The sequence below is a fragment of the Zeus faber genome (genome assembly GCF_960531495.2).
Source record: "Zeus faber genome assembly, chromosome: 3".
Classification (NCBI taxonomy): Eukaryota; Metazoa; Chordata; class Actinopteri; order Zeiformes; family Zeidae; genus Zeus; species Zeus faber.
Genome location: NC_137190.1, coordinates 14878231 through 14905386, shown reverse-complemented (window position 1 = coordinate 14905386; position 27156 = coordinate 14878231). Strand labels below are relative to the sequence as shown.

General features: G+C 47.8%; 1 protein-coding gene across 1 annotated transcript; it reads right to left on the bottom strand.

The window, feature by feature from the left end:
- Positions 1–105: 105 nt before the first annotated feature.
- Positions 106–26483, bottom strand: fzd3b (frizzled class receptor 3b; the record flags this gene model as incomplete). The annotated part of the gene is made up of 10 exons (XM_079997231.1): positions 26304–26483; positions 7735–7931; positions 6645–6947; positions 6251–6413; positions 5178–5477; positions 4455–4706; positions 1968–2116; positions 946–1060; positions 418–581; positions 106–316 (listed from the first exon to the last, which is right to left on the bottom strand). The coding sequence occupies exons 1-10, from the start codon at positions 26442–26444 to the stop codon at positions 106–108; spliced, it is 1995 nt and encodes a 664-aa protein (XP_079853357.1). The 5' UTR covers positions 26445–26483.
- Positions 26484–27156: the final 673 nt, after the last annotated feature.

Genomic DNA, 27156 nt, shown 5'->3' with positions numbered 1-27156 from the left:
CCGCCAAACGGAACTGCGCATCCGCCGAGGACGATCGCTTCCTGTGAAAAGGCAAGAACAGCGGCAGTCTGTGAGTCCCAGCTTCCTGGGACCCGGCATTTCTGCTCAGGCGCTGGTGCCGTCGTCCCCGGCCGCCTGGCTGCCGGCCGCCGAGGACCCGTGCGTGACGAGGTGGGGCGGAGCCGCCGACAGGTCTCGCTGGCTGCCGCGGCCCGACTGGCTGTCGAGCTTGTGGAGACTGCTGTGCGGCGACAGCGGGCGGTTGAGTCGCGGCATGCTGCCATGGAAACTGCGCTGCTCTGCGCCGCTCTCGCGCCTAGGAGGGAGGCGGGAGGGAAAAGAGAGGTGGAGTCGTGCGAGGAATAACAACGCACCTTCCTAAACCTTTCCCCCGCGTTTACAGATTTGGGGACGTACCTGTCGTCGCGGGAGCGATGCAGGCTCCCGTGGTAACTGACTTTGCTGTGCACGCTGCCAGCCTTGCTCCGGGCGGAGGCGGCGGGGCCGTGATGGGGTCTGACAGGTTCGTCGGGGTCATCCAGGATGGCAAGGTGGGTGGAGGAGGCGTGGGTGGATGTTCCCTAGAGGAAGGTGGAGCACAGTATGAGATTACATGCACGTGCTGTGGACTTTAGTGGAGCGCAACTTCATCCATCACCAGAAAGAGTTTGGATAATAAAGATTAGACAAGGCACACACAGTATATACAGGATTTACAGGACATCTGCAAATATATACATATATATGTAAACTATATATCCAGTGGAATGGGTTCGCATGGTGGTGAATATTCAATGTTGGTACAAAGAGTTGTAGCAGAGCCTTATAGCATTCCCAGTCCAACACCTTCTACAGCCGAATGTAGAGCACTGTGTTCAAATTAGTGTCAAGTTTTTTTTACAATTTTTACTCATCACTGTTCCTCATCCATGGCTGTAGTCCTACCTGGGTGGATGTTCCTCTGGATTTCCTTATTATGGGGGTGTTGGGGTCTCGCAGCAGCGACTGGGCGAAGTCCGGCTGCTCCTGCAGAACCTGGCGAGACTCGTTCACCCCGCTACTGCGGAGGGAAGCGGGGGGGAGGGGCGAGCGGGGCGAGGGGGGCGTCGGGTGGAGAGACGGGGGGCGGGCGGAGGGCGCGAGGGACAGGGGGGTCAGGGCGGGGTCGGTGGTCACGCCGGTGCGAGGCGAACGGAGGGGCGGGTTGGCAGGGGGGAGGGGAGAGGGGTGAGGAGGAGAGAGGGGGAAGGCGGGGAGAGAGAGGGAGAGGCGCACGGTGGGGGGTCGGCGGGAGAGGCGGGGGGAAGAGGAAAGTATGGAGGAGGGCAAGGAGAGGGGGAAGGTGGAGGCGGCAGGGCGGCACAGAGCACGGATGGAGTAGAGGATGAGAGGAAAGGAGGGCGAGAGGGTTACTGTGCTGTTATTGAGGGAGGCGGGGACACAGGTGCAGAAGATAACCTTGTGTCACCATGGAGACAGTGCAAGCTATGAGGGTGTGTGTGTGTGCGTGCGTGTGTGTGTGTGTGCGTGTGTGTGTGTGTGAGCATCATTTAAGCTCAGCACAATGATGCGCAAGCAACTAATAATGCCCTATTGTAATATCTTAAAAAAGAAATAACACATGTTTTCACATAATGAACAGGATTAAAAACCTACGCCTCATTATGACAGCAGTTTTGATGGATATGTGCATGTGTGCACACAATAACATCATGATTTATTAACATGCTCAAAAAACATGAAAAGCAGAAGATCCTCAGAGCCCTAATATTAATACATAATACTGTGTTTGAACTGTGCACTTAGACCTCATTCTGCCCGAGATTCAGTCCCAACATAAATGACAACCAGAACGAGCTGAATCTGGGTTCATGTTCTACTCCGACTTCCAGGGTGATTTAGGCCTCGCGTCACCGTAAACGGTGAAAACTCGAAGGTATAAACAAATATTTGAAATGCGTCCTTACTCCTTGCGTCTGCGTCCGTGCAGGAAGCCCGCCCATTCGAAGCAGGTTTTCTTGCTTCCCACCCAGAAGACGGAGGGAATCCCCACCACCAGCATCATCAGGTATTTAATAAGGAACAGTACCAGCACCGGCTGGCTGCTCTGCTCAACCTACAGAACACAGAGAATAAATGACATGGCATGAGGGCACAGAGACATTAAATAACTAGATTGTCCGCCCGAATAAAATGAAAAAAAATAAAATAATAAAAATTAATCCCGATGATTAAATGATGGGTTTTTGTTTTGATTGACAGATAATGTAGCTGAACAACATCTGCCCCCGTGGTTGCATACGTAACGACAGCAGACATATTGTCTTGCTCTCTGTAGGAGGGTGAAACCATATGACTTTTCTGTCTGAGAGTTGAAACTGTATGGTGGTCCAGCTGGCGTAATGGAAGTACGAGCACTACTGTATGTCAACGTACTCCAAATGTTTAATAGAGAGATCTACAGAAGATAGCACAACGTGATCATTTCCAGACTAGAGTTAAAGTGGAAAAAAATAATCAATTGGACTTGGTCATGTGAACAACGTCTGGTGATTTGGAGCAAGCTGCAAACACTCCTAATAATGGCTAAACGTATATTGTCTTTGGTATGAATGTATTATATCGACAATATACATACAGATTCTGTATTTATCTAAAAATATATGCGCACATACAAGCATGCTCACACACGCGCACCCACGCACACACACACACACACACACACACACACACACACACACACACACACACACCTCCGGGGAAAAGATCAAATAACAAGCAGCGATATTGAAATTCCAAAGCCACAATGGGACAAGGGGGGGCACTCTTTATAAGAACCCAGACACACAAATATACAAAATACACACCCACACAGTCATAAACCCTAAACTTCCACCTGTCTCCAAAAAAATCCCATACAATTAGAGTTCACTGTCAGACATCACACACTTTTCTAGACCAATGTCAACAACCTTTACAAATCCCTGAGTCTCATGAAATGGTGTGTGTGTGTGTGTGTGTGTGTGTGTCTGCGAGACATTGTTGAAGTGTGGTGGTCTTCCCACTCCACACATCTAGTTGGTTATTTATTATGTTGCCGCCTGTCTGTATAAAGGAGCACAGCCTCCCCAGCCTGTCTTCATAAACACTACAAAGAGCCATGGAAGACAGGCAGCAGAGCGAGACGGAACAAGCCCAGAGAGAGAGAGAGAGAGAACGAGAGAGCGAGAGACAGAGAGAGAGAGACAGAGAGAGAGAGAGAGAGAGAGAGAGAGACAGAGAGAGAGAGACAGACAGACAGACAGACAGACACTGGAAAGTGAAAAACTGTTGAAATACAAAATGTCGACACAATAAATTATTATCATCGTTATTTCAACCCAACTGATGATAATGTGCAACATATCTCACCTTGGCCTTAAATTTGGATTCAAACATGACTGTAGAATACAATGGTTTCACAAAAACCTTCCTCTAAAGACAAGATGGGGGTGTGGTTAGTAACTGAACATCACACATTAGTAACCATGGCAACCAGTGATAAAGATTATGAACAGATTATTGTCAGTGTCGACAATGAAGAGTTAAAGTCACCGTGGAGTCCTCTCAAGATAATGTTTTTTTCCCCGATAGAGGAGTCTCTATAGAGACAGACGATGCAGTCGCTCCGTTGCAAAGAGGCAGAATTATTAACAGTGGGCGTGGCAGCTTTAATAATCTTTTTATCTGTCAAAAGATATACATATGTGACAAGCGCTGTGGAATAAATGTATTTCTAATGAGCTGGTATTCCATTTGTGCTGCAGCAGGGTGGAGGCGGAAGACGGAGAGCTCTCTGCTCTCAGACAGAATCCAGTCACGACGGGCTGCTCAGCGGGGGAAACACGACTTATGATGTTTGGAGAATTTGGAGCGGCATCAATTTTTCATATAAATACATCCACACTTCAGTTTGAGTGTTAAGTACGCACGAGTTCCAGACGTCCACGAGACAATCCAGCAAACGATGACGTTAGAAGCTGCTCCCGCGCACGGAAAGAGCATTACTTCACCCGGGAATAATGTTATTCTAGTTGTTAAACTAATGAGGGCTGAAACTTGCAAGATAAATTAAATGCAATGGCACACACACACACACACACACACACACACACGCACGCAAAACAGACTCTCATCCTGAGATTTAAATGTTACTTCATCTGCTATGAGCTGCCAAAACCTGATAAAAAAAACAAAAAAAAACCTCACATGACGTGACACTTATTTTCATCTTTTGTTGTATTATTCTGCACATATTCGTACATTAACAACTGAGTGAGAATACTTTGTGTTTTCTTGGATCACATTCCCTTACCGACCTGACGCGAACCCCCCCCGGATTGACCCCGAGGATCACTACGGTACCATCACACCGTACACTATGCGACTCCGCCCGACACGCTGCGTTATTCTACCTTGTAGGGACAGGGGATGTGGTAGCGCCGGCAGTTCTGCTCCACCCAGGTGGTCTCCCACACGCCCCGGTGGAGGTGCTCGTACAGGTAGCACCCGATCACCGTCAGCAGCGGGACCAGGTAGAGCACGGAGAAGACGCCGATCCGGATCATGAACTTGACCAGCTTGGTCTGGTTCTCCTTCTCCAGAGGGATCTCCATGCGCACGCGGTTCAGAGCCACGATGCCCACCAGCAGGAGAGAGACGCCCACCTGGGGAAGGGAGAGAGAGGGAGGGAGAGCGAGAGAAAGAGAATATATGAGAGAGAGATTGTTCACGAATTCAGACTAACCTGCTGGGAATATATGGGATCAGCATAGAAATTTGTTCGGAGAGCTGGAAATCCGGTAAGCCTGAAGTGGAGTCCTAGCTGAGGGTTAAAACCTTGGTTTTAACATGTAAAATAAAGCCTCCTGACAAAAAACTGCAAATCTCACGAGAACAAAAAACTGAAGTTCTGTATTTATATTTAGTAAAAAATAAATTCCAACTGTAAAATAAAATGACATGAACAAAAAAGTAATTAAAATAATCATTTTGCGGCAAACCCCACGCAATTCGCTCAGGGACCCCTGGGGTGGTCCACAGTTTGGGAACCCCTGGATTAAACTGGTCCACCTGCCCGTCCTCTCCCGCATCCATCTCCTCCTCCACACATCCTTCCCTCCGCCCACTGAACTCACGGCCACATTGAGGCAGAGCGGCGCTAGGATGAACCACCGCAGGGCGTCCACGTCGTACAGCCCCACGAAGCACACTCCGCTGATCCCATCGCCCTCGATCTTGTTGAGGGCGAGCAGGGTGATGGTGAGCGTGCCCGGCAGCCCCCAGGCGCACGCGTGGAACAGCAGCGCTTTCTTCTCGATGGCCTCGCTGCCCCACTTAGGCACCGCAGCCAGGAACCAAGTGATGGTCAGGATGACCCACCACACACTGCCGGCCATGGTGAAGAAGTACAGCACCATGAAGAACAGGGTGCAGAACTGGAAGAGGGGGAAGGAAGGTGGATCAGGGACTCGAGACTTTAAAAAGAAAAGGCTTCTCGTACACGAAAAAAGCAGCATGGAGGCGGCGGGTGGATGCACCGGCCCCTGTCAGCCACGTTTTTGTTTTTTTTTGTTTTTTTTTGTTGTTGGACCCCTCTTTTTTTTTTTAACTACACACTTGTATTTTCTAAGTGGTTTTGTGCCTGATCGGTGTGTATATATATATATATGTAATAGTATGAGTTGAGTTGTATGTGGTGTATGAAAGATGCTATACAGACAAAGGTTATTATTATTAATGTAATAATAAAAATTATTATTATTATACTATACGCCAATAATCCCTTAGTTCAATCACACGTTGAATCAAAACAAAAATATAATTTGTTCACTTTGCAAGATAGTTTGATTAGATACTTAAAATGTTGAAATGTTGAAATTTGAAGTACAACTGAAATTTTAGGTTAATAAAATCTTTTTAAAACAAAATAATACTACAGCGTCTAATCCTGCAATTAAAATAAAACATTAGTAAAATATGTTTACCAGATGGTCTTTCGACCAAAACATCGCTCCATTCAATGAGCTTATATTTGCCTCTTAATTTTTGAATATTTTGAAAACTTCTTCAACACACCAATCCCTTTACAGAGAATCCTGTTTTTTCCCTTCATTTCCATTGCATGGCCTTGACTAAAAATGCGGATGTTTTGCTCCTTCCAATACCTCCACTTCCACAACTGCCCCCGCTGCAGGCCCAGATGCCTCACCTTGTTATGAGAGCCCTGCGTTACGGTGGAGGAGCGGAAGTGGGCGGGGCTTGCCATGTTACACGCCACCCTGTCCTCCAATAGGAAGCCCAGGAAGAAGACCAGCGACACCATGACGTAACACACGGCGTAAAAGATGATTGGTCGTTCCGGGTAGCGGAACCTGGGGCAAGAAGGAAAACCTTTTAGAAAAGCAAAAAATAAAGAAAACAACCTATGGCATGTTATAGATTTAAACGATGTACCTCTCATTTGGAAAGATATTTGTAAATGGCAATCAATCAATTCCATTCTCTCAAATGTAAAACCATGGTAACTGCAACTGTCAAATGGCAAAGCACGATATATATTGCTCAAAGATGTTCAATAACTGGACATGAGTCAAAAGGGTGACCTGGTCACGTCGATGAGAAACGTCAGGAAGGTGAAGAGCGTGGCGGAGAGGCAGATGATCGACACCACGCCGATGAAGTAGCGCGCGAAGGTCAGCTCCTGCCGGCTGAAAAACATGGAGGGGCAGGGGGCGGAGCAGTCCCCCCTGCCCAGGAAGGTGTATCCCAGGTCGGGGTCCACTTTGAGCTCCCTGGGGCACCAGAAGCCGTAGTCCCTCTGGACGGTGAGGGAGGACTGGTCGGTGGCGTCGGAGGTGGTCAGCAGGTCCTCTGGGCGAGGGTAGGCCTCGTCGCAGTCTGGAAACCTGACGGAGCGTTACAATATTAGATCGCGTCAAAGCATTTTGTTTTTAACTGTCGTCTAAAGCAGGGACTCAACTCCCCCCCCCCCCCCCATATCGAGGAACCTCGATGCAAAACATATTAGTCCATTTGATAAGATTTTGTCTCTGGGATCCGAGTCTGAGAAGATTCTTTATTATAGGATATGATTTCGTCCAAAACTCCACAACTCTTACAGATGTATTGCAACGTGATCAAAACAGTGGTTCTCGTACACTTTCCACGGCGCTAATGTACTGTATTGTAAATGAAACAATGGTGAAGTTCAACTCTTTTTGCTGTGGACCCCCTGAAACCTCTTGCAGGACCCGACGTTGAGAACCACTGGTCTAAACGTTGCTCAGCACATTCAAGTCTTTCGGAGGAGAAATATGAGGAGCCTGGTGGAATAAAATATGGCGTTACAGACAGAAACATGAAAGAGAAGGGACGGATGAAAAATGGAGAGATGTGGTGTGTGGCTAGGAGGACGAGGATGACAAGGAGGAGGAGGAGGGGGAGGAGTGGTTGGCTGGCGTTGGCCCAAGACGAGCGGCGAGAATTGATACAGATCAGTGTGTGGATATGTGCAAAGCACATGTTTGAGCTTCAGGTTCAAACCTGGGTGAGAACACTTAAAAAATACTTACAGCTGCTTTGAGTTTTCTCGGAACTATAATTTCTTTTTTTTTCCAAAACTGGACGAAGTGAAGACAACGTTATCACAGTTATTTCTCACAGACACACACACACACACAATCTGACACCCACCTGCTGCAGTCCATGTCGTCGGGCCAGGAGACGCCAAACATCTCCATCAGGGTGTGGCAGTCGTCCTTGGCGCGCTGGCAGAGCGCCCGGCACGGCATGGACACCCGGCCGTACTCGGTGCACACGGGGGCGTAGAGGGCGCACAGGAACATCCTCAGGTCAACGCTGCACACCAGGTTGACCATGGGGTGAAACGGCTGCGGGGAGAAAAAAGGAACACACGCGGGTCGAACGTTACGGCAAAGGTGGACTGTAAGAGAGACGACTGGAGAAGATTTTGCGAGCCTGGATGGTCTACCCAGGCAGATGTGGTTAAGAGGAGAAGGTCAGGAGGACGACAGCGAAGGGAGAGGGGGGAGAAAGTAATAATATAAAGAAGATGCAGTGAAGGGAGTGAGAACAGAAGGGATAAAAGAGGGAGTCGGTGGATCCGTGGGGGAGGAGGGGAGAACCAGAACCAGCTGCACCGCAGACTCTCCTGCACTCCCCAGGCTGAACGCCGCGGTTTCTGGAACTCGCTCGACAAGTTCGTTATTAAAACTGTCGTGCGGGCGGGAATATTTGTGCATTGTAGTTCACACACACACACACACACACACACACACACACACACACACACACACACACACACACACACACACACACACACACACACACACACACACACACACACACACACACACAGGCTGACAAGCCGCCACAACACAAATGCAATATCCTCTGGTAGGGCAAATGTGGGGGCTCTTTTTTTGACACGACAGGGCCATCACAGAGAGGGGAAAAAAACAAGAGGAAGAAGTGTGTGTGCGTGCGTTCACCCAAGTCTTCTGCCGTGACTTATGTATCTTGCCGTCCAATCAATATTTGGAGGCTCATGAAATATGCACTGCGGCGCTCGCGTTACCCTCGCACCCCTTTGAAGCCGGCAGCTGCAACACCGGGGCTCTTAGGGTTAAACCGTGTCAATACATTTGCTCGACAAACGGCGAACACAGCCACCCACGGCGAAGCCCGGGTTGATATTGTGGTGGTCCGCAGAGGTGGTCCGAAGGTTGGGAAAACGTGCCGGTGACCCCGGGGGCCGCCAGGTTCAATTCGCCCGAGTGGATGGGAAAACGGGGGCGGTTGTAATTCAATACCTCTTGCAGCTACTGTGGCAAATAACATGACACTGTGAAAATAATTTGAACCCCCACCGACCTGCCAAGGTAGGGGGGGGTCGAACTGTGTGCGCTGCTGGTTTAGAAAGGTCGTTACTGAACGTGCATCGACGTTGCCGCCGAGTCCACCTCGCGTCGGTGAGTTTGGATTGGCCGTTTGGCCGTTTGTCCTTATAACCAGCGGCAACAAAACCCTCCCGGGGCTTCTCCTGACGCTATGGAAGACAGGAGGAACGAACGCGCCGAGCCCCCGGCGGACACACAAACGTCCCACACCCAGGGGGACGATCAAAGGAGGACGAGAGGTGAAACGAGGGCGGGGTGGGGCGGATGAGGAGGGAGAGGCCGGGGGAGCGAGGCTGAGCGGAGACCGGGGAGCGAAAGCGAGAGGATGAGGGACGTTCCATTCAGCGGGATTTTACACGCACCGCTTCATCCGTTCCCTGCAGGATGTTGCTGCTCTGGCTTTTTCCTCCTCTGTCTCTTTCTTTTCAGCCCCCTTCTTCTTTTTTTTTTTTTTTTTTTACACTGACTGATCTCTGCATACTCGTCCATCTAACCCCTCGTCTACGCTCCCTCCGGCGTTGGTTTGTGCGCGCCGCGGCCGAAAATAGCCTGCGTTGTTAGGACACGTATGGGAGCGATGAATGCATTTTGGGATGCCCCCCCCGGGGTGTTCTCCGACTTTTAGACGAGCTGGCGGAGTCATCGGCAGACTCAGAGGGAACAGGACGCACGTTCAGCCTCCTCCCAGAAAGATGCCGTCACGCGCACACGCACACGCCTGAGGTCACGCCTGAGGTCACACTTAAAATGAGTGCTGGTGCTGCTTTCTGCATGAGATTTGGAAAACAATTGCTGAAATTAAAAACACTTCAGGGGGCATGTGAGTTGGTTTTAAAGAGTCCTTCACAAACAGGAAGCAAGCTGCTCAGAATCCTTCCAGAGAGCTAGCCAGTATAACTTGCAAGCTTTTTTGTTTTGCGGTTCAAATGCTGTGCAACAAACACAGGTTGAGGACAATTATGATGATGCCATCCCTTTTATGAAAGCTTAATGCGTGGCTCCAAAGCACTAGGGGTGCAACGGTACCCGGTATATCATCGAACCGTTCGGCACGCCCCCGACGGTTCAATACGGTATCACGGTAAAAGTGCACCGGACGCCTTGGCGCATCGTACGGGTGCGGTGTGCTGTCCACGCTTCCTACTGAATCCGCGTTGGAGCTCCAGCTGCCATGTCGGCCGCACGGCGTCCGCGCAGCATTTCTCCATTTTTGCGTATTGTTATTTTTTCAACTGCGTGTTGCTACGCAGCCTTTTCCATAGAAACGGGAGATAAAACTACAGAGGCATGTTTGTGTCAAGACTGCAATTAATGAAGTCGGAAAACAACCCCCTGCGATGGCCGTGTCCACCTTTATAACGAACTTCTCGACACTCTTCCACTTGCGGCAGGTCGTGTCGGGTCGTTCATGAACGATACGGTTCTCTTTTAGGAACGAAGGGAACCGAGTCTCGCTGGGTGATGAGCCCTCCTTTTTTTTTTTGTCAAGTTTTACAGTTATGTCGTGTTGTCTGTTTAAGTTGCCGTCTCCTGCTGCCGGCGAATGTTTCCTCCTCCATGTAAGAGATATCCTATGCTCCGCCCTCGCCGGGAGGTGCCCTAGCTCAAAAGGAGCGCACCCACTGTCACGCCAGGTTCACAAAGGGAAGGCACACACTCACTGGTCTGACTGTGACTATTATTATTTATATGTGAAAAATACTGTTTATATCTGTTCTACACAAAAATACCTAACTACAGTACCGGTTTTATTTTATTACATTATATATATATATATATATATATATATATATATATATATATATATATATATATATATATATATATGAATATTAACGAAAATTAATATTTAGATTATCCACTATCCTGGACATTTATAAATTATAACAACCCCCCCAATGAACTTGAACCCCCTCAGTCATATACACAGGGAGTTACACCAGTTATTTGTGGCAGACGACTATAAAAATATTTTTTACACCTTTTAACTTTAACTTAATTATTTTATATTTTCTTAAATATAAAGACACTGAAGCCATACCATTACCGTGGCCTAAAAACCATGCATACCGAACCGTGAGCCCATTGTACTGTTGCATCCCTATAAAGCATGTGTTACATGTGAAAAACATATCAATGAAAATGGCAAACGCTAATATTCATCCGTCTGCAAAAATGTGGAGTGACTTGTTTTGAGTTTTCGTTCTCCTTCAGTAAAAAGGGGGTGAGAGCAGAGTCGCACTGTGAAGACAATGGGAGCAGTGAAATAAAACACTTATCTTGACCGTCCAACACAGTGTGTGTGTGTGTGTGTGTGTGTGTGTCTGTCTGAATGTGTGCATCCATCTAAAAGGCTGCACTTGGTTTGACCGCCCCGTGCACGAGAAGCGTTTCCAATGTGTGTGTGCGCGCGGGCGTGCATGTGTGTAATATGGCCGTGTGAGCGTGTTTTGATCGTTCTCGATTGGAGTGTTCCAGATCTGCACATTGCACTAGCGACGGTAAATGGAGGCAGTGGTGCGTGAGCTCTGACACGGTTTTGAATCGCACACATTACAGTTGATATTTTTCAATCACATCTTTTCAATAATTCACGGATGTGTTTTTAGCCCGGAGTTTGACTGTCCTGGAGTGTTTGTGTGTAACGGAAGCGTTCGCAAAGCACCGTGTTTATGGGATGGTGAGTGAGTGAGCACCAATTTCAGGAGATTACTTAGTCTATATCATTTATTTTATTACTTTTTGTGAAGCAGTTTGAGTTATATCTCCTGTATGAATTGTGTGAATTGATATACAAGTTCATTATTATTATTATTATTATTATTATTATTATTAGTAATTATTATTATTAAATACCAACAATTTCCATAAATGTCTCAGAGAAAGCAACCCAGACATGAAACCAACATACCATCTAGTCATTTTTTGTTTGAGTAGCACATTTACTGACTTCACACAATGCTTCCTAATTATGTGAAAATCACAGTGTAGTTACACTCTAATCTATCCAATTTCCATAAAAAAAGGCCACGAGTGCAATCACTTTACATTTTCTCCAATAGCATTTGAGGAAGACGACAGGAAATACTGCAAAGAGAAGAAATTAAATGAAATTCAACCTCTGACAACCAAGCTGATTGTTGATATATTTATACAAGAGCGGCAGCACAGCAAACCAACGGTTGGTATATATGGCAAATATCCTGCTCTCCTTCCAACTTTACTCCTCTCCAAGAAGTGCACACACACACAGACACACACAGACACACACAGACACACACACACACACACACACACACACACACACACACACACACACACACACACACACACACACACACACACACACACACACAGAGTCACAGTCCAAGGAGCTGCCTGAGGTCACACTTAAAAAGAGTGCTGGTTGCTTTCTGCATGACTGTATCCCACTGTCCTGCAGAGTGGCACTCTGCAGTAACACCGTCCCTCATACAGCATCCACAGTGCGGAGACAGGGGGGGGATGGTCTCTTACTCATACTTTGGTATCTCCCTTTGTTTTTGGTGTAGCACGCACAAACGTGCACACGCCAGAGTGTGTGTGTGCATGTGTGTGCTTGCTTGCATGTATAGTATTGTGTGTGTGTGTGTGTGTGTGTGTGTGTGTGTGTGTGTGTGTGCACTTATCTGTGTGCAATTACTCTGACAGTCGGGGTAATTGCCCCACATCTTCCGGCACAAAGAGAATATTGATATTAAGTGGCTGTAACTGTGCCACCCAACCAGAACAGAGAGCGGCAGGAATCAATTCAGCGGAGAGGACGACGACAACGAAAGGTCTGCCACTTTGGAGTCACTTGGTCATGGTGCGCTGGAGAAAGGAGAGCGGGGACGGCCTAGAAACACCGCCTGAGGTCAACCGCACTCTGTTCTACTGATGGATGGAATAATGAGGAAAGGGAAGAGGGAGAGAGAGAGAGAGAGAGAGAGAGAGAGGGAAATAGAAGAGCCAGGGGAAGATACATCCAGAGTTCCGCAATATGTTCCTTCTCCTGCATGCATGCGCCAAATGTATGAGGTGGCATTCGTCACAATTCACCAAAGATGAGAGACTTTAACATTGAAGACCACTGTAATGTCAACTCAGCGGCCATGCAGTGGTGCTGTAAACAGCCACAGCCCAAAGCTGTTTTATCCTTTTAGGAAAAGGGTATAAAATAGGGACAAATCTTCCCTTCCACTTATGGATGGAATGATGAAAGACACAAAAGGGTGGCCGGGGAAGGAAAGGCAGCGTGGAGGAGGAGGCGGCGGAGGGGGAGGAGGAGGGGTACAGGCACAAAAAAACATCTCTCTGCTATTCAGAGTCTGCGGCCCATCACATTCCAGACCAGGTTGTGGACAATGTGAAAGAAGCCGAAATGACTCCACAATGCCCCACAAGTGTCGGCAATTACCCCGAGATCGACGTCGTCTTAATGAAAGCCGGCACCGTCCTCCACGCCTTTGTCTTCGCGGGAAGCGCTTTTTGCATCGCAGCTTCAACTGAGTTTGCCTTGAGGTGGCCATCACAAAACTTTTTCTTTTTTTTTTTAATTAATGTTTTACATTCGGAGTCCTACCTAACTGTGTAATCCACCCATTTTTGCTCAGGGTTTTAAAACTCCTCATTGGTTAAAAAAATAAAATATTAGATTCACACCAAATATTGTGTTTCACCATTTAACCATCTGATTCCCGAATCATTATCACCAAGATATAGATCCATCTGTGATTTACAATCTCTAGGCCACATTTAACTGCAATTGGACCATTCAATTTCAAGAAAAAATACAAAACAACATACTAAAATAAAAAATATATATCATTTGGAACAGAGTAAAGACTAAAGAAAACTACTCGATTTAGTGTTGGAGGACACGTCGTTCCGAAACTATCCTCCTAATATCAGATTTAAGGAGAAACAAACCAGATGTCTACTTGGAGTAAGACCCTTCAAGAAAATTGTTGTGATTCCTAGTGCGGAGGATGCCATGAAGCCTTAAGGCAGATCAGATCAACTGGACCATACCTACCACCAGCAAAAGATTTGGAAATCGGACGGATCTGACCGTAACAGACCGGTAGGTGTAACCAACCTAACTCATTTTTGGCCGAACGTATCGACGGGTTAATCCAACCTGCACTGGAACAGCATCGAGCAGACGTTTGCATGTAGGGGGAGGAGGAAAACGAGTGCGTGAGGCTGATGGGAGGTTGAGAATGCGTAGGTGTGCACCAGTGCACGTAAAGTATGGGTGGAAGTGCACGTTTGGCTGCATTTTGGGGGGGGGGGGTGTCGAGTTGTGTGATAGAGGAGGGAAAGCAGAGTCGGGTGATTGCTTTTTGGCATGCAAAACAAGAAAAGGACCCCCGACTGTTTAGAATGGAAGGATTAAGTTTCTCCTTCTACTCTGTTAAGTCCCTCTGTCCACCGGAACCCGGGGCTGGAGGGGGGTGGCGAGGGAGACGGAGAGACGGAGGGGGGCAGACAGAGAGATGGAGAGAGAGAGAGAGAGAGAGAGAGAGTAGGGGAGAGAGAGGGAAAAAGAGAAAGAAAGAGAGCGTGAAAGAGAGAAGAGATAGCAAGAAAGAAAGACAGAAAGGTGAGAAGTGGGTGTGGTTCTTTTATCCGGCCTCAGACTGAAAAAAAACTCGACAAGTTGCATGAGTGGGTTTTTGGAAAGATGTGTGTGTGTGTGTGTGTGTGTGTGTGTGTACGTTTGGGAAGCGTAAAGGGCAGTTGACGAAAATCCAGTTAGCAACTCTGCAGAAACTCTAACCATTGTCTCAAGTGTAAAAGAGGGAAAGTGAGGGGGGGGGGGGGGGGGTGGAGGGAAGAGTGGCAGCTTCCCGGCGGATTAGGAAGTCAAAGGGATTGGAGGGAGTGTGAGAACCCGAGACACACACACACACACACACACACACACACACACACACACACACACACACACACACACACACACACACATTCCTGAAGCTGTCACTGGCTTTGTGCTGTGGTGGCAGGTTCAAGGTGACAGGCTGTCGGATCTCAAACGTCCCTGAACGGCGGCGGCGGTTTAACCCTGAACGGGGTGCAGCTCGTCTTCATGACACAGAGCAGCAAATGAAAATTAGAGTTGTAAATAAGAGTTCTGAAGTTAGTTCCTTTTTCCCCCCCCTCGTTGAGTTGCTGCTTCTCCTCCCTCCGTTTAAAGCTCTGCTGCCTTCCTCTCCGTCTCTCGTTGAGCCGCTGGGTCCGTGGCGTGCTCGCCGACAGTCTTTAACCTTCCCGCTCATTGTGAAACCACCTGCTCCCTTCTAATGTTTCCAACTGTTCCGCCCAGCAGGGGTAACCCGGGAGCAAAGTGAGCGATATTACTGCCCGGTTTTACAAACTTTAATAAAGAGCATTTTGCTGACTGTTCAGTTTGGAAATGAGTTCATACAATAAAGTGACTTTCATCTTCTTTCCCCTTCAGTGGTCCCCGCTGTGCCCCCCCCCCCCCCCCCCACACACACACACCAAAAGTGTTCCTAATTTCCTGGTCTTTTTCAAGCTCACGTCTCATTCTCTCAACTACTTCCATCACTCTACCCTCCCTGCTCTCCATTTCCTCATCGGCCCATTTCCCCGTGCTCCTCCGTCAGTATGCAAGTCGGTTGTCCCAGTGGCAAAATAAAAAAAACAGCAACCTGTCATGGTGCATCAGCTCTCTCTCTCTCTCTCTCCCTCCCTCCTTCCCGAACCAGCTTTAAAATCCCCCCCCCTCTCTCTCCACACCATCCCCATCAACATGATAATGCATCCTCCTTTTCTCTAAACCAATTATACTCTCTCTCTCTCGCTCTCTCTCTCTCTGTGTCTGTCTGTCCCTCCCCATCTCTACCAGACAAATGCATCCTCTCAGTGCTCTCATAATCATCCAACAATTACGCGATCCATCAATCTGCTTCCACTCGACGGTCCGAGCAGCATCCTTTCTTTTACCCCCGCCAGATATAGATAGATTCACAGTCAGAAAGGACTGCACGCGCACGCACGCACGTGCGCGCACACGCACACGCACACACACACACACACACACACACACACACACACACACACACACTCCCATGTTCTGACAGAGACAGGCGTCCGCCATGAATAGAGTCGGGGAGGGAAGCACGTTGCGGCGCTCTCCCTAATCTTCCCTCCTTCGCTCGGCGCGCTGAAAGGGAGGTGAAGAAAGGGGCAGCCTTCTCTCACACTCTGCCTCTCTTCATCTCATTCAGTCGCTCGTTTGTTGCGTTTATTCATCAAGCCACCCATCCTTCAGTCAGCGGGAGCGGACAAAGCCATTAATAGCATTCCCCTACACGTACACCTCCTCTCCTCCACTCCTCTCTCTCTCTCTCTCTCTCTCCCTCTCTCTTATTCATCTCTTACTCCCCCCACCCGCATCCCATTTCTACCCCTGGCAATCACAATCGACGTGCACTCGTCATTTTCCTCCTCCTCCTCCTCCACTCCTCCTCCTCCTCCCCCAACATCAACATTCATCCACTTCACCTCTTCTTTTCTTCCATCCCATTTTCTCACACCCTCCCCGCTTAATCCTAATTAAATATTATTTTTTAGCCAACAATGGCAGACGGACAAATTCCCATACACCGTTTAAGGCCAATTTTTTTTTCTTTTTCTTCATATAACTTTCCTATATATTTTTTTTTCCCCCGAAAAATCTCATTAAATACATACCTACCTAAGCTGGTAATCACACAATGATTAACCCTGTCGTCAACTCTGTTAATCCCTAAATCGTCTCTGCGTTCTCAACCAGCACAAGCAGCAGCAAAGGCGACAGGAACATTGCTAGACTATTCAACTTTTCAATTTCGAGGGGTTTGTGATGTTGTTTTATTGACAAGCTATTTCGGTCCGTGCCACCTAAGTGGGGGACGGGGCGTTCGGCGTTTCGACGGCCCTCTCCGCTCACAGACGAACACGCTTCGATCAGAAAGACGCGTTTTGTTCTTCCGCTGCCGCTCCGCCCGTTCGCCCCGGCGCCTCTTCCGATTCCCGTTCCCTCTCACTCATATCTCCCGTCGTCTCCCTCTCTTCTCTTCTAATGTTATTCCGGCCACTTACAGCTCATTTGCCGTCCCTCGTCCTCCACCCCACACACTGCAGCTCTTTCCCTCCCTCCTCCATTCCCTTGCCTTCCTCTCACCCTATTTAACTGCCATGGCAACAGGTGATGGAGACGCAGCCACGTTCTCATAGGACCTCGCATCACCGGGGCTATGAGTGAAAAATGCGCGCGTCCAAAAAAAACCCCAGAAACACTCAGATCTACCGCGGCGCATGAGGTAAACATTTGGCACGGCCGCAAAAAAGAAATAAAAATAACAATAAATCATCGCCGACTCGCTCGACTCCGTCCTGTTCTTTTAGGGGACGAACGTAACGAAACGCTTGCTTGCCGCTTGAACAGGATCCCAAATCCCTTCTTCTTCTTCAACGCCCGCTCGGTGCATGACAGTGAGTGTTTGGGAAGCGTCGGCACCATCCGCCCACCTCCATCTGTTCTCGGCACAAAGACATCGGCACCTTCAGCAGCGCCACATGCTCCCACCGCCTGCTGGTTTGCGTATTGTTTGAATGGTTTACACGGAGCGTCTTCATCGTCTCCAATGCAATGCAATGCAAACCCATCGTATTGTTACCGACGGGCGGATAAAGTGCGAGGCAGAGCCGAAGAGTGTTGCACCTCTGCACTCAAGTAGAAGTGCAAACACTTTCAAAATACCGCTTCGAGGGGATCAGGTACTTTTCTGAAAAGCTGCTCGCACGGTTAGTTGATTAAAAAAAAAAAAAAAAAAAAAAAAAGTATAATCCCTACGTAAGAGCAGGATTTAAATAAAGACGTTGAGCAGCCGATTTATAAAGTGAGAGCATTGAAATGAGATACAATATTTGAGTCTCAAAACTTGAAACTTACGAGAGACACCCACAGAAAAAGCAAGTTTAAGCCAAGAGACAGACAATTATTATGACATCAACTTGGACTGTGTGCAAGTTGATTTGAACAATCTGGGTAAGAGACTATAATCGAATTTACCCAAAAATGTAATATCCCTTCAAAAATCTTTTTTTTTTTTGTTTTAATCACGGCCTGGACAGAGTACCCATCAGATGCTCCGAATGCAGTGAAGATCACATCACATATTTAAGCAATCACAGGGTTGGGAAATGGTCCGAAAAAAAAAAAAAAAGGCAGAAATACAAATCTACACGATTACAATTCTGCTAGTAAGTACTTCCACCCTCGGCATCAGGAAACCATTTGAAAAAGCAGCACATCAGAACTCGGGTGTGGAACCTAGGTCGGGCAGCGTGCAAAGGGGCGGTAACAAGGCTCTGGGTTCTCACTCTCCCCCGCCCCCGTCTTGAGCTACAGCAAACTGGAAATGTTTAGCCGCCTATTGTTGAGGAGCTTTGCGTGAGAAGGGGATCAGCGCGAACGAGCGCCGTTACGGCCGAACCCTCGGACGACCGAACGTACACAAAAAGCCGCCCCGAGTGACTCACGCTCACCTCTCCCCTCACATCCCGCACGCACGCTCCGCGCAGAACCCCTCGTACGTACACAAGTGCAGCGGAAAGTCCCCGGCCCGGGCCTCGTGTTCAGATTAAGACCATAAGACGTGGATTAATAACTTATATATATATATCTATATATATACACACACACACACACACGTATGCTTCTTATCGGAGCCGGCTGAGGCCAGGCAACACCGGGCTCGCGGCCAAAAAGGACTTGGGGGTCGATCCCAGCCGCAGCACCCGCCCTGCGCCAGCCGCCGTACACCACCCAGACGCAGAAGATACTTATATTGACACGTAAAGACTGCTGATGTTGTTTTATCGATTTACAGTTTGTTTGTCGAGATGGGTACGTCGGGGTTAGTCACGGTTTCAATTCAGTTCGTTCTACAGTTTGGACATTAAGGAAATTAACAAAAAAGAAAAAAAAAACAACACAAAAAAACACCAATACCACGGCTTGCGAAGGTCACTTCTTTAATCTGAGGGAACTAAGCACACGGGAGTCCTGCTTACACAAATGAACGCCCATAAAACCAGCCACCCCCATAAGGAACACTGAGTAATTATATGTTAGATATTAGTGTACCTTGGGTGGTAATTGGGATGGACAATCGGGATTAGCGGACGAACACAATAGATTCCCGGCTTGGGTTCAGAGAGCATGTGCTGCAAAAGGGAAGGGATGGAGAAAAGATGGACACGGTGGAAATAAAACCGAAATTTCCCACTTTCCTTGGTTCACATCCGCCTTTTAAAACAAATAATACCTGTAGTGATCTCAGAAGAGTACAGTGCCATGAAAACAGCCTTCGGCCCTCATTTAAACTCCTCTCTCTCTTTAATATTGTCAGGCCGGACAAAAAGCCATAAAACAAATGGCGACGGGTGCCAAGAAACCGTGCCAGGAAGTCCCTTTGCTGTCCACATAAATAATTGATCGCTTCATTTGTGTTGGCAGCCTCAGTTGACCGTCAGAATGAGCAGGACAATCAAATTCAATGGAAATAAACAAGCACGTTTTAAAACTTGAATGAGGACCTTTCCCTCTCCGACAGCGTCCATATGGTAATCAACCACTTCAGGGCCACAGAGAGCACCATGAATGTACAACCGCAGAGACACACACACACACACACACACACACGCAGACACGCAGACACACACGCAGACACACACACACACACACACACACACACACACACACACACACACACACACACACACACACCAGCCTCTCCCAGGCACCTTGACAAAAACACCAAATCGTTATTCCCTCACACCGCGAAAACGACAAAAATGCATCGGACTTGAGAACAAGCTCCTAGATTTGGCACATGCAGACGTGAGAGCGTGCGCGCACACACACACACACACACACACACACACACACACAAAATCCCTCTTTTTTTCCCTCTCTTTCTCGAGAGAGGACCTGCTGTCCCCATGGTGGCCCTTCGTTAAGAAAAGGGTCTTAGCTTGAGGGACAGGACCCCATGCAGAGAGAAACACAAACACCGGAGACTGTATGGAGCAGGACCCCACACAGCCTGTCACTCTCCCCTCATTTCATTTGCTTTTGTTTTCTTTGACTTTGCTTTTTCCATTTTCCACCTCTTTCTTTTCCTCCTTCAATTTCAGACTTTTTCCCCTCCTTTGCTCCCGGTACATATTTCAAATACCAGATGCTCTTATCCCATAAACACAGCGGAAAACATGTATGAAGGAGACACAGGATCATTTTAGCTGGGTCACACAATTTCTTTTTTAATTTCATTTATGTCTAAAATAGTTCAATTTCAAGGGGAAATCGGAGGCATTGCCAAAAATCGTTTCTCACTTTCTGAATGATGAGTGGAACTCATTAGACGCAGCCGTCGGGCTGGCTTACCTAACAAATCATTTATTCCATTAAAATGGCATGGGGCGTTTCTTCTTAGACCTAGATTTAGGACTCCGATCGGGCAGCAGGACGTGCGAGGCGTCACGTCCCAATGAGTGTGCGTTCCCGATGCAGTCACCTGTGCCCTGGGAGGAAACGTCAAAGAGCTCTGGGCAACATCGGCAAACAGCAACATCTTTGCAGGCGAACGACAGCTGGTCGCGATGGAACGACCGGCACATTAACGCCACGCCTCAATCCATTCTCCTATTCCTTGAGCTTTTTAGAAACGAGCTCAACCACTTGCACTTGGATTGCAAAAAACGGAATTTATCGTCCACGTTAGTACGTCCAGAGGGCGACGCCTTTAAGAATGGGCTCCAAGACCGGATCTACCGTCGCCGGCTTCCTTCATTTTACCACCGTCTGCTCGAAGCGAAACGGGCGGAAAACGCAGACGCCAACAATCCCAGGACGAGGCTGAAGGACGGGGGAGAAGGAGGGCGAGCGGAGCCTGATTGACAGCGTGCGGAGGGAGGCTTTGCCGTTTTGTTGGCTGTGTAAACAATCCGCTCCGGCGAAAGCCTCCAGACCTTTCGAGAGACGCCCGTTATTAACGCTCGAATGCAAATGACTAATGACCGGCGGGAATATACGGTTTCAAAAACATTACAGGGGGGAGAGAAGAGGTGGCAGAGAAAGCTGCTCATGCAGGGCAAACATAAAAAAAAAAAAAAAAAAAAAGCGCTATTCTCCCTGCGGTGCAGAGGATGTGCCGGTGACTTATATCAAGATTCAGGAGCTGGGAGGTCACAGCTACAGCTGGAACAGCAGTGCGATCGCTCCCTGCCAAGCAGAGGTAGCCTTCGTAGCAGAAATCAGAGACAGATCCCCTCTCGGCACGTGTCAGCGCAGGGGGAAAAAACCTGCCGCACATAAACCACGGACGTGCACGCAGACGGGCTCTATAAAACATAATGGAAGCAGCGGGCCGAGGTCGGCTTTTTTACGGCTCTCTGCGGGTTTTGTTTGGAGCGTTCAGTTCGGCCGTAACACCACCACCACCACCACGTCACATCCACCTCCTTTTGTTCCCCACAGCAGCGTGCCACATGGATTGACTTCAAGGTTTTGGGGGTTGTTTAGAGAAATATTTATGAACAAGACTATTTCGAGAGGTATCGCAGAGTATCTAACCACACACACACACACACACGACAAGCTCTACGACTAAAATGTGCATTATGTCCTAAAGGAGGAGGCCTTTCCTTGAGACGGTAAATACACTCAAACGTCATGAGACTGAAGCATTGATGAGCCGGCAGCAATATTTGCTTAGTGAGACATTTTTGAATTTGACATTTCTATCTACCAAATCACACACACACACACACACACACACACACACACACACACACACACACACACACACACACACACACACACACACACACACACACACACTCCTAAGCTCCTTTCTTTCCGCATTGCTCTTGTGTTTAATTGACTGTTTTGGGGGATGGACAGAGAATAGCTGGTCTGTTGGAATCAATGTCGTCATTGTGAAGCTCGGGGAGGGATTAGCAGCTAGTTAGAGCTGGGACGAGATGACAGCTGCCGCACTTTCCCACTCCTGTCACTCAAACACAAAGAAAATATGAGTGAGGAGCCGGCCTAGCGGGTCCACACCAGAGGATAAACAAGGCACGTTTTGCTTTTCTATAAATGTTCTATATTAAAAGCCTCTGACTGAAAAGACCCACGTTAAACACCGAACAGCTTGACAATAAAACGATGATTGCCAGCTGGATAAGCTTTTAACTCTAAAGCTAGCACAGTTGGGGAAATGAGGGTTTTAAATTTCAAATTGAGTCGAGGCGCAGGGCTCGACAGTAACGGTTGCCCCTGGCAACCAGATTGAGTCAACTGGCAACCATTTTGTGGCCCCTGGTTGCCCCCTTTGACCACCACTTCTTAACATAAAAGCGCACCATGGAGCGTCTCTCACGTCAATTTGGCCGAGTTAATTGTGTAAATTGTCGACACCGATCCGAAATTTTTTTGTGTGTGTGTGTGTGTGTGTGTGTGAGTGTGTGTGTGTATGTGTGTGGGGTGCGGCGAGCCATTTTACCGGTTTTTTATCCGTCCGAGAGAGCGACCCCATTTGCGATCAATTAACTAGTGGGCTTGTTTTCTGATATTATGTTAGAATTAAGATTAGGATTAAGCGATGCTGCAATGAACTGTAATAGGTGTCGGAATAGATGCATTCATTGGAAGTCAGGAAACCATCGGCTACCACCATAAGTATATTTCAGACCTTTTTTCACCATACATGTGTTTTTGCATCCCTGTGCACCGAACTTCAACTAAACTAAAACTCGGTGTGAAAAAATATTTTATTTAAAACTACACAGAAAAGAACATAAACTAACAAAAACGTCATTGTGTACTGACAAAACGAATGAAAATAAAAGTGTCTATTGTCTATTTTTAGTCTTTCTTGTCAATTTGGTCAGATTTGTCAACATATAGATACAATATAATAACCAGTTCTTTGCAGACAGACCATATTAATAATGAGCTTGGCTCAGAGCAAACCTGGTGGAGAGATACTTTTAAATGGAAAGATGCAAATTATAATTGACCATTGTTAACAGTGAGGGGACAAACAGGACTGTTGAGATTCTTCTTGTCTGTGTGGTGAGCTTATACATGTGGCTGTAAGAGAGAGACAGAGACACGGGCTAAGTGTGACCAGAGGAGTTTGTCTTATCCCAGCTCTTGTCTGTCTTGACTTGTGTTTCTTCCCCTCTGAAGACTCCAGTTCTGTCAAGTATCAGATAAAACGGTTTGGTTACTGTAATTTGAGCTTTTTTATTTCATGTCAAATTTTAATTATATTTTTTTATTGGGCATCTGACTTCAAAAGCCTTGTACTTCACGGCATATGAGGGCTGACGATGCGTTGAGCTTTAGCTGCACATTTTAGTAGTTTTTAAAGCATTTGGAAATGCAATACTGTGGAAATATATACTCCCAAACAATCACAAAACATTGTGTAGCTCTGACACGTGCAAGTAACCTGCTGATGTTAGGCGAACACGCTTATATCTTAATGGGAGCTCTGGTGTTAAGCATATTAACAGAATTCTGATATAAGACCGAGTAAGTTCATTTGAAGTCAATGGCAGAAAAGATGCAGCTCTTGGGCCAGTTCAGCCAGCGTTGCTGCGCTGGTTAGTAAATGGTCCGAAATCGGTGCCATGACTAGACGTTAATGACAGATTCGACAAGATTCATATGCCAGAGAAATGACCTTAAGTTTAGGACACGCCACTCACCCACCCCCTACCCCCAATCCATGTGCACCAGAAGCAGAGCTCGTGTTATGTTCATCTGAATGCACAAAGCTAAAAAAAAAAAAAACATGTTTCACATGGTAGGGCAAATTTCTGTGGCCAGAGACTCTCCAGATGTTCATCCAGCTGGCTGGGGCAGCGCTGCTCTTGGAATCAGAGCATTTCACATTCGCCCTCAATTAATGGAGCTTTAACGACATGAGGCGAGAGTTCCACCGTCTTACTGGTTATTGCTGCAAGACGCCCCGATAAGTGTTGGAGCGGATTCCAGGAAAAATAAAGGATCAGAATGTTATACACGCACATGTGTGTGTGCGTGCTGGTGTCGAATGTGCAAGCTTCACAAAAAGACTCATTCATGTTACAAATATGTTCAGTCACACCTGACACCTTCCTATCTCACCACAATCTCTAGTCACACACCTACACATGCGTAGCATTACAAAGCCAGCATCCCAGGAGGGATATTATTCAATTTCCTGCAGGTTTCCCACCAGGGTTCCCGTGCCGGGCCCGAGAGGAGCAGGAAACCTGACAGGGCTCGTTTCGCAGCCGAACCACCTCCAGGAACCGGCCTCTTCCAGGACAGGACACGCAGGGTGTGAGTTACAAGGCTCCCTCCTCAACCCGGGTCAAATCAAGTTCAATAACAGATGCTTCTTACAATGCCTTACACCGCGTGTTCGGACATGACGCTGGGGAGTCGCCGTCATTTCAGAGTCTGGTTGGGGTCCATCGAAGAAAACAAAACCAAAAAAAAAAAAAGTCAACTTGAAAGTGCATGGTTGTCAGTCTGAATATGAACGGTTACTATTTCTGAAACGCTACTTTTTTAAATCAACATTTTACCTGACAACAGCAAATCGATTCCCATAACGTCGGCGGGATTTTACTAAAATATGAAATAAATATTTATTAAGATTAATAAATAAATATGAAAATGTGACACAGCTTTCACTGAGCGTTGGTCCCGATCCTGGCCTTCCCATGAGAACACATTAGTTAAAAAAATATAAAGTACTCCAGGAATAAAACACACACTGGGCCTGGTCCAGGTTCACAGGGTTTTGGGTGGTGGAGCCATAATGCACCAGCTGTGGGGAAATTAATCCAACCAAATGTATTTGTTATCCTTCCGTGTTCCTCACTCATTATGTGTGGCATGGAAAACATGAGTAAGGCGGTCTGGGATACCAACACCACCCCTCCTCTCTCCCACACGCACACACACACACACACACACACGCAAGGTCTGGAGATCAAAGCAGCTCAGGTGTAGTCCACCTCCACTGGTAACCAAGCATATTCCTCTCATTTCTCCTGCAAAATGTCTCGTCTTTAAAATTGCTGTCGTGAAGAACGGACACGGAAATAATCGTCCTCATTAGGCGCCGTGGTTTCCAAGCAACATCCTCCTTAATAAACCATAAGTGGCCGGTATTTTCTGCCACTCGTATGTCTGACAAAAGAGGAGGAGGGAGGCGTAATACGATCGGGATGGATCATGTGTGTGGTGCGCTGGCTCCCACACCGCCTGTAAGAGACCCTGTTTTCCCTCGGTCGCCATTTCTCTGAAACATCACAAACTCCCTCCTGGTGGAGCTCGCACACTACACCACCCGCGCCGTTGTCGATCTATCGACAAATCACCCCACGGTGGATCTTGCTAAAACAGAGCGCGCACTTCGCTCGGTTGGGAGATCCACGTGCAACGCGGGGTCTCCGAAGGGAAGGTGGCGACCGTGCGCGAGTGTCTGCGTGGAGATAAAGCTGCGACGCTCGCAGGACGGAGGCGTAACAGGAGGAGTGGAGATAAGGTTTCAGCCTTTTTGGGAAAATGCCAAGTTTGGCAACAACCTGTTTTCACGTCGGCGGGAGACAGCCGGTAAAAACCCACACCGTTTGTCTGTATTTGGGGCGTGATTCGCTGTCACTTGATTCTCACAGTATCTAGACTCTGGATCGTAAGTTTTTCAAAAAGGGCACTTTACGTGTCATGTTTCATAAGCGCACACACCTTGGCTTTGGGATTGTTTCGTGTGCAGCAAGTTGACACTACGACAAACAAACTATTTAACGTTCATGTGCAAACTCAGGACTCACATAGGCTTTTCATTTATCCTGTGCATGGAGTCTATTCTGTATATTGTCTGACTGTGCAAAACCCGCACCAAGCCAAATTCCTTGTACATACAGATTCCGAGCCTAACGCAAACATCCATAATGTGGTATTATTGGTTCTTAAACCTTGAACTTTCATTGCAGTGAACCCCTGGCTGTCTAACGGCAGCGGTATCTGCTCATCTCTGGGCTGGTCTGCTACAGATATTTAATTTCCATGCTGGGTCACAGCAGAGCAGCTGCCCAGGGTCCGAGCATGGACTAACATTCAAATCCACATGCATTTTCTTTGACGGGGCAGTTGTCTGTAGGTCAAAAACACAGAGAGCGCGCGCACGCACACACACACACACACACACACACACACACACACACACACACTACCTCCATGGCCAGTGCAGCTGTCTGCTGGTCGTAGTGGTTGAGCAGGTTTGGCATGAAGGTGGTGTTGTAAGGCAGATCCTGGCACATCCTCAGTCCGATGGGCTCGCAGCTGAACTCGCTGTGGCTCTCCACGATCTCCATGTGGATGGACAGAGCGGGGGACGCCAGGGAGGAGAGGACGAGGAGGCAACCGACGAGGACAAAGGAGGTGCGGAGCCGCAACATGTTTCCACGGGAGATCCTCGAGTCCTCCTTCCCTGGTCTTCCGGAGGAAGCGCTCATCTTGATTCCAGACATGTCTTCCCGAGCGATGGAATAATTTGTGGCTCAAAAGGGACAACACGTTGAGTCCCAAACTACCACGGTTGTCGCGGCGCGAGCCCTCCCTGCAGAAACACCTTGGGTGCTGTTCGACGGCCGGCTGGCGCTACAGCAGGTGGAACCCATCGCTGGCGGAGGGCTGAGGTAGACACACCGTCAAACAAGAGTCCATCCAGGTCCAGAACAACTACGGCAGGAGGCGCATTAGTTTGTCCTTCGGCGAGTTGCAGCAGCACACAATACAACTGCGCTCAACCACAAGTCAGACTGTCCCCAATTCATTGCTACTCTAAAATGAAGGATGCAGTGAGGCAATATGTAGAGAGGAAGGGGGCTCTGTGCATCATCTTCGATTTTATTTACTTTCTTTTGGAAAATATTCTTTGAGTATCTTGAAACGCTCTTTTTTTTGCCCAAGTCCTAGCTCCATAGAGTTTCACTTTTTCTCCACGACGACAGTATGGCAATCCTCCCCTGGTTCTATAACCTAGAGAATACTCAACAAGCTCAACTCTGGTGTTGTCTGTCCAAA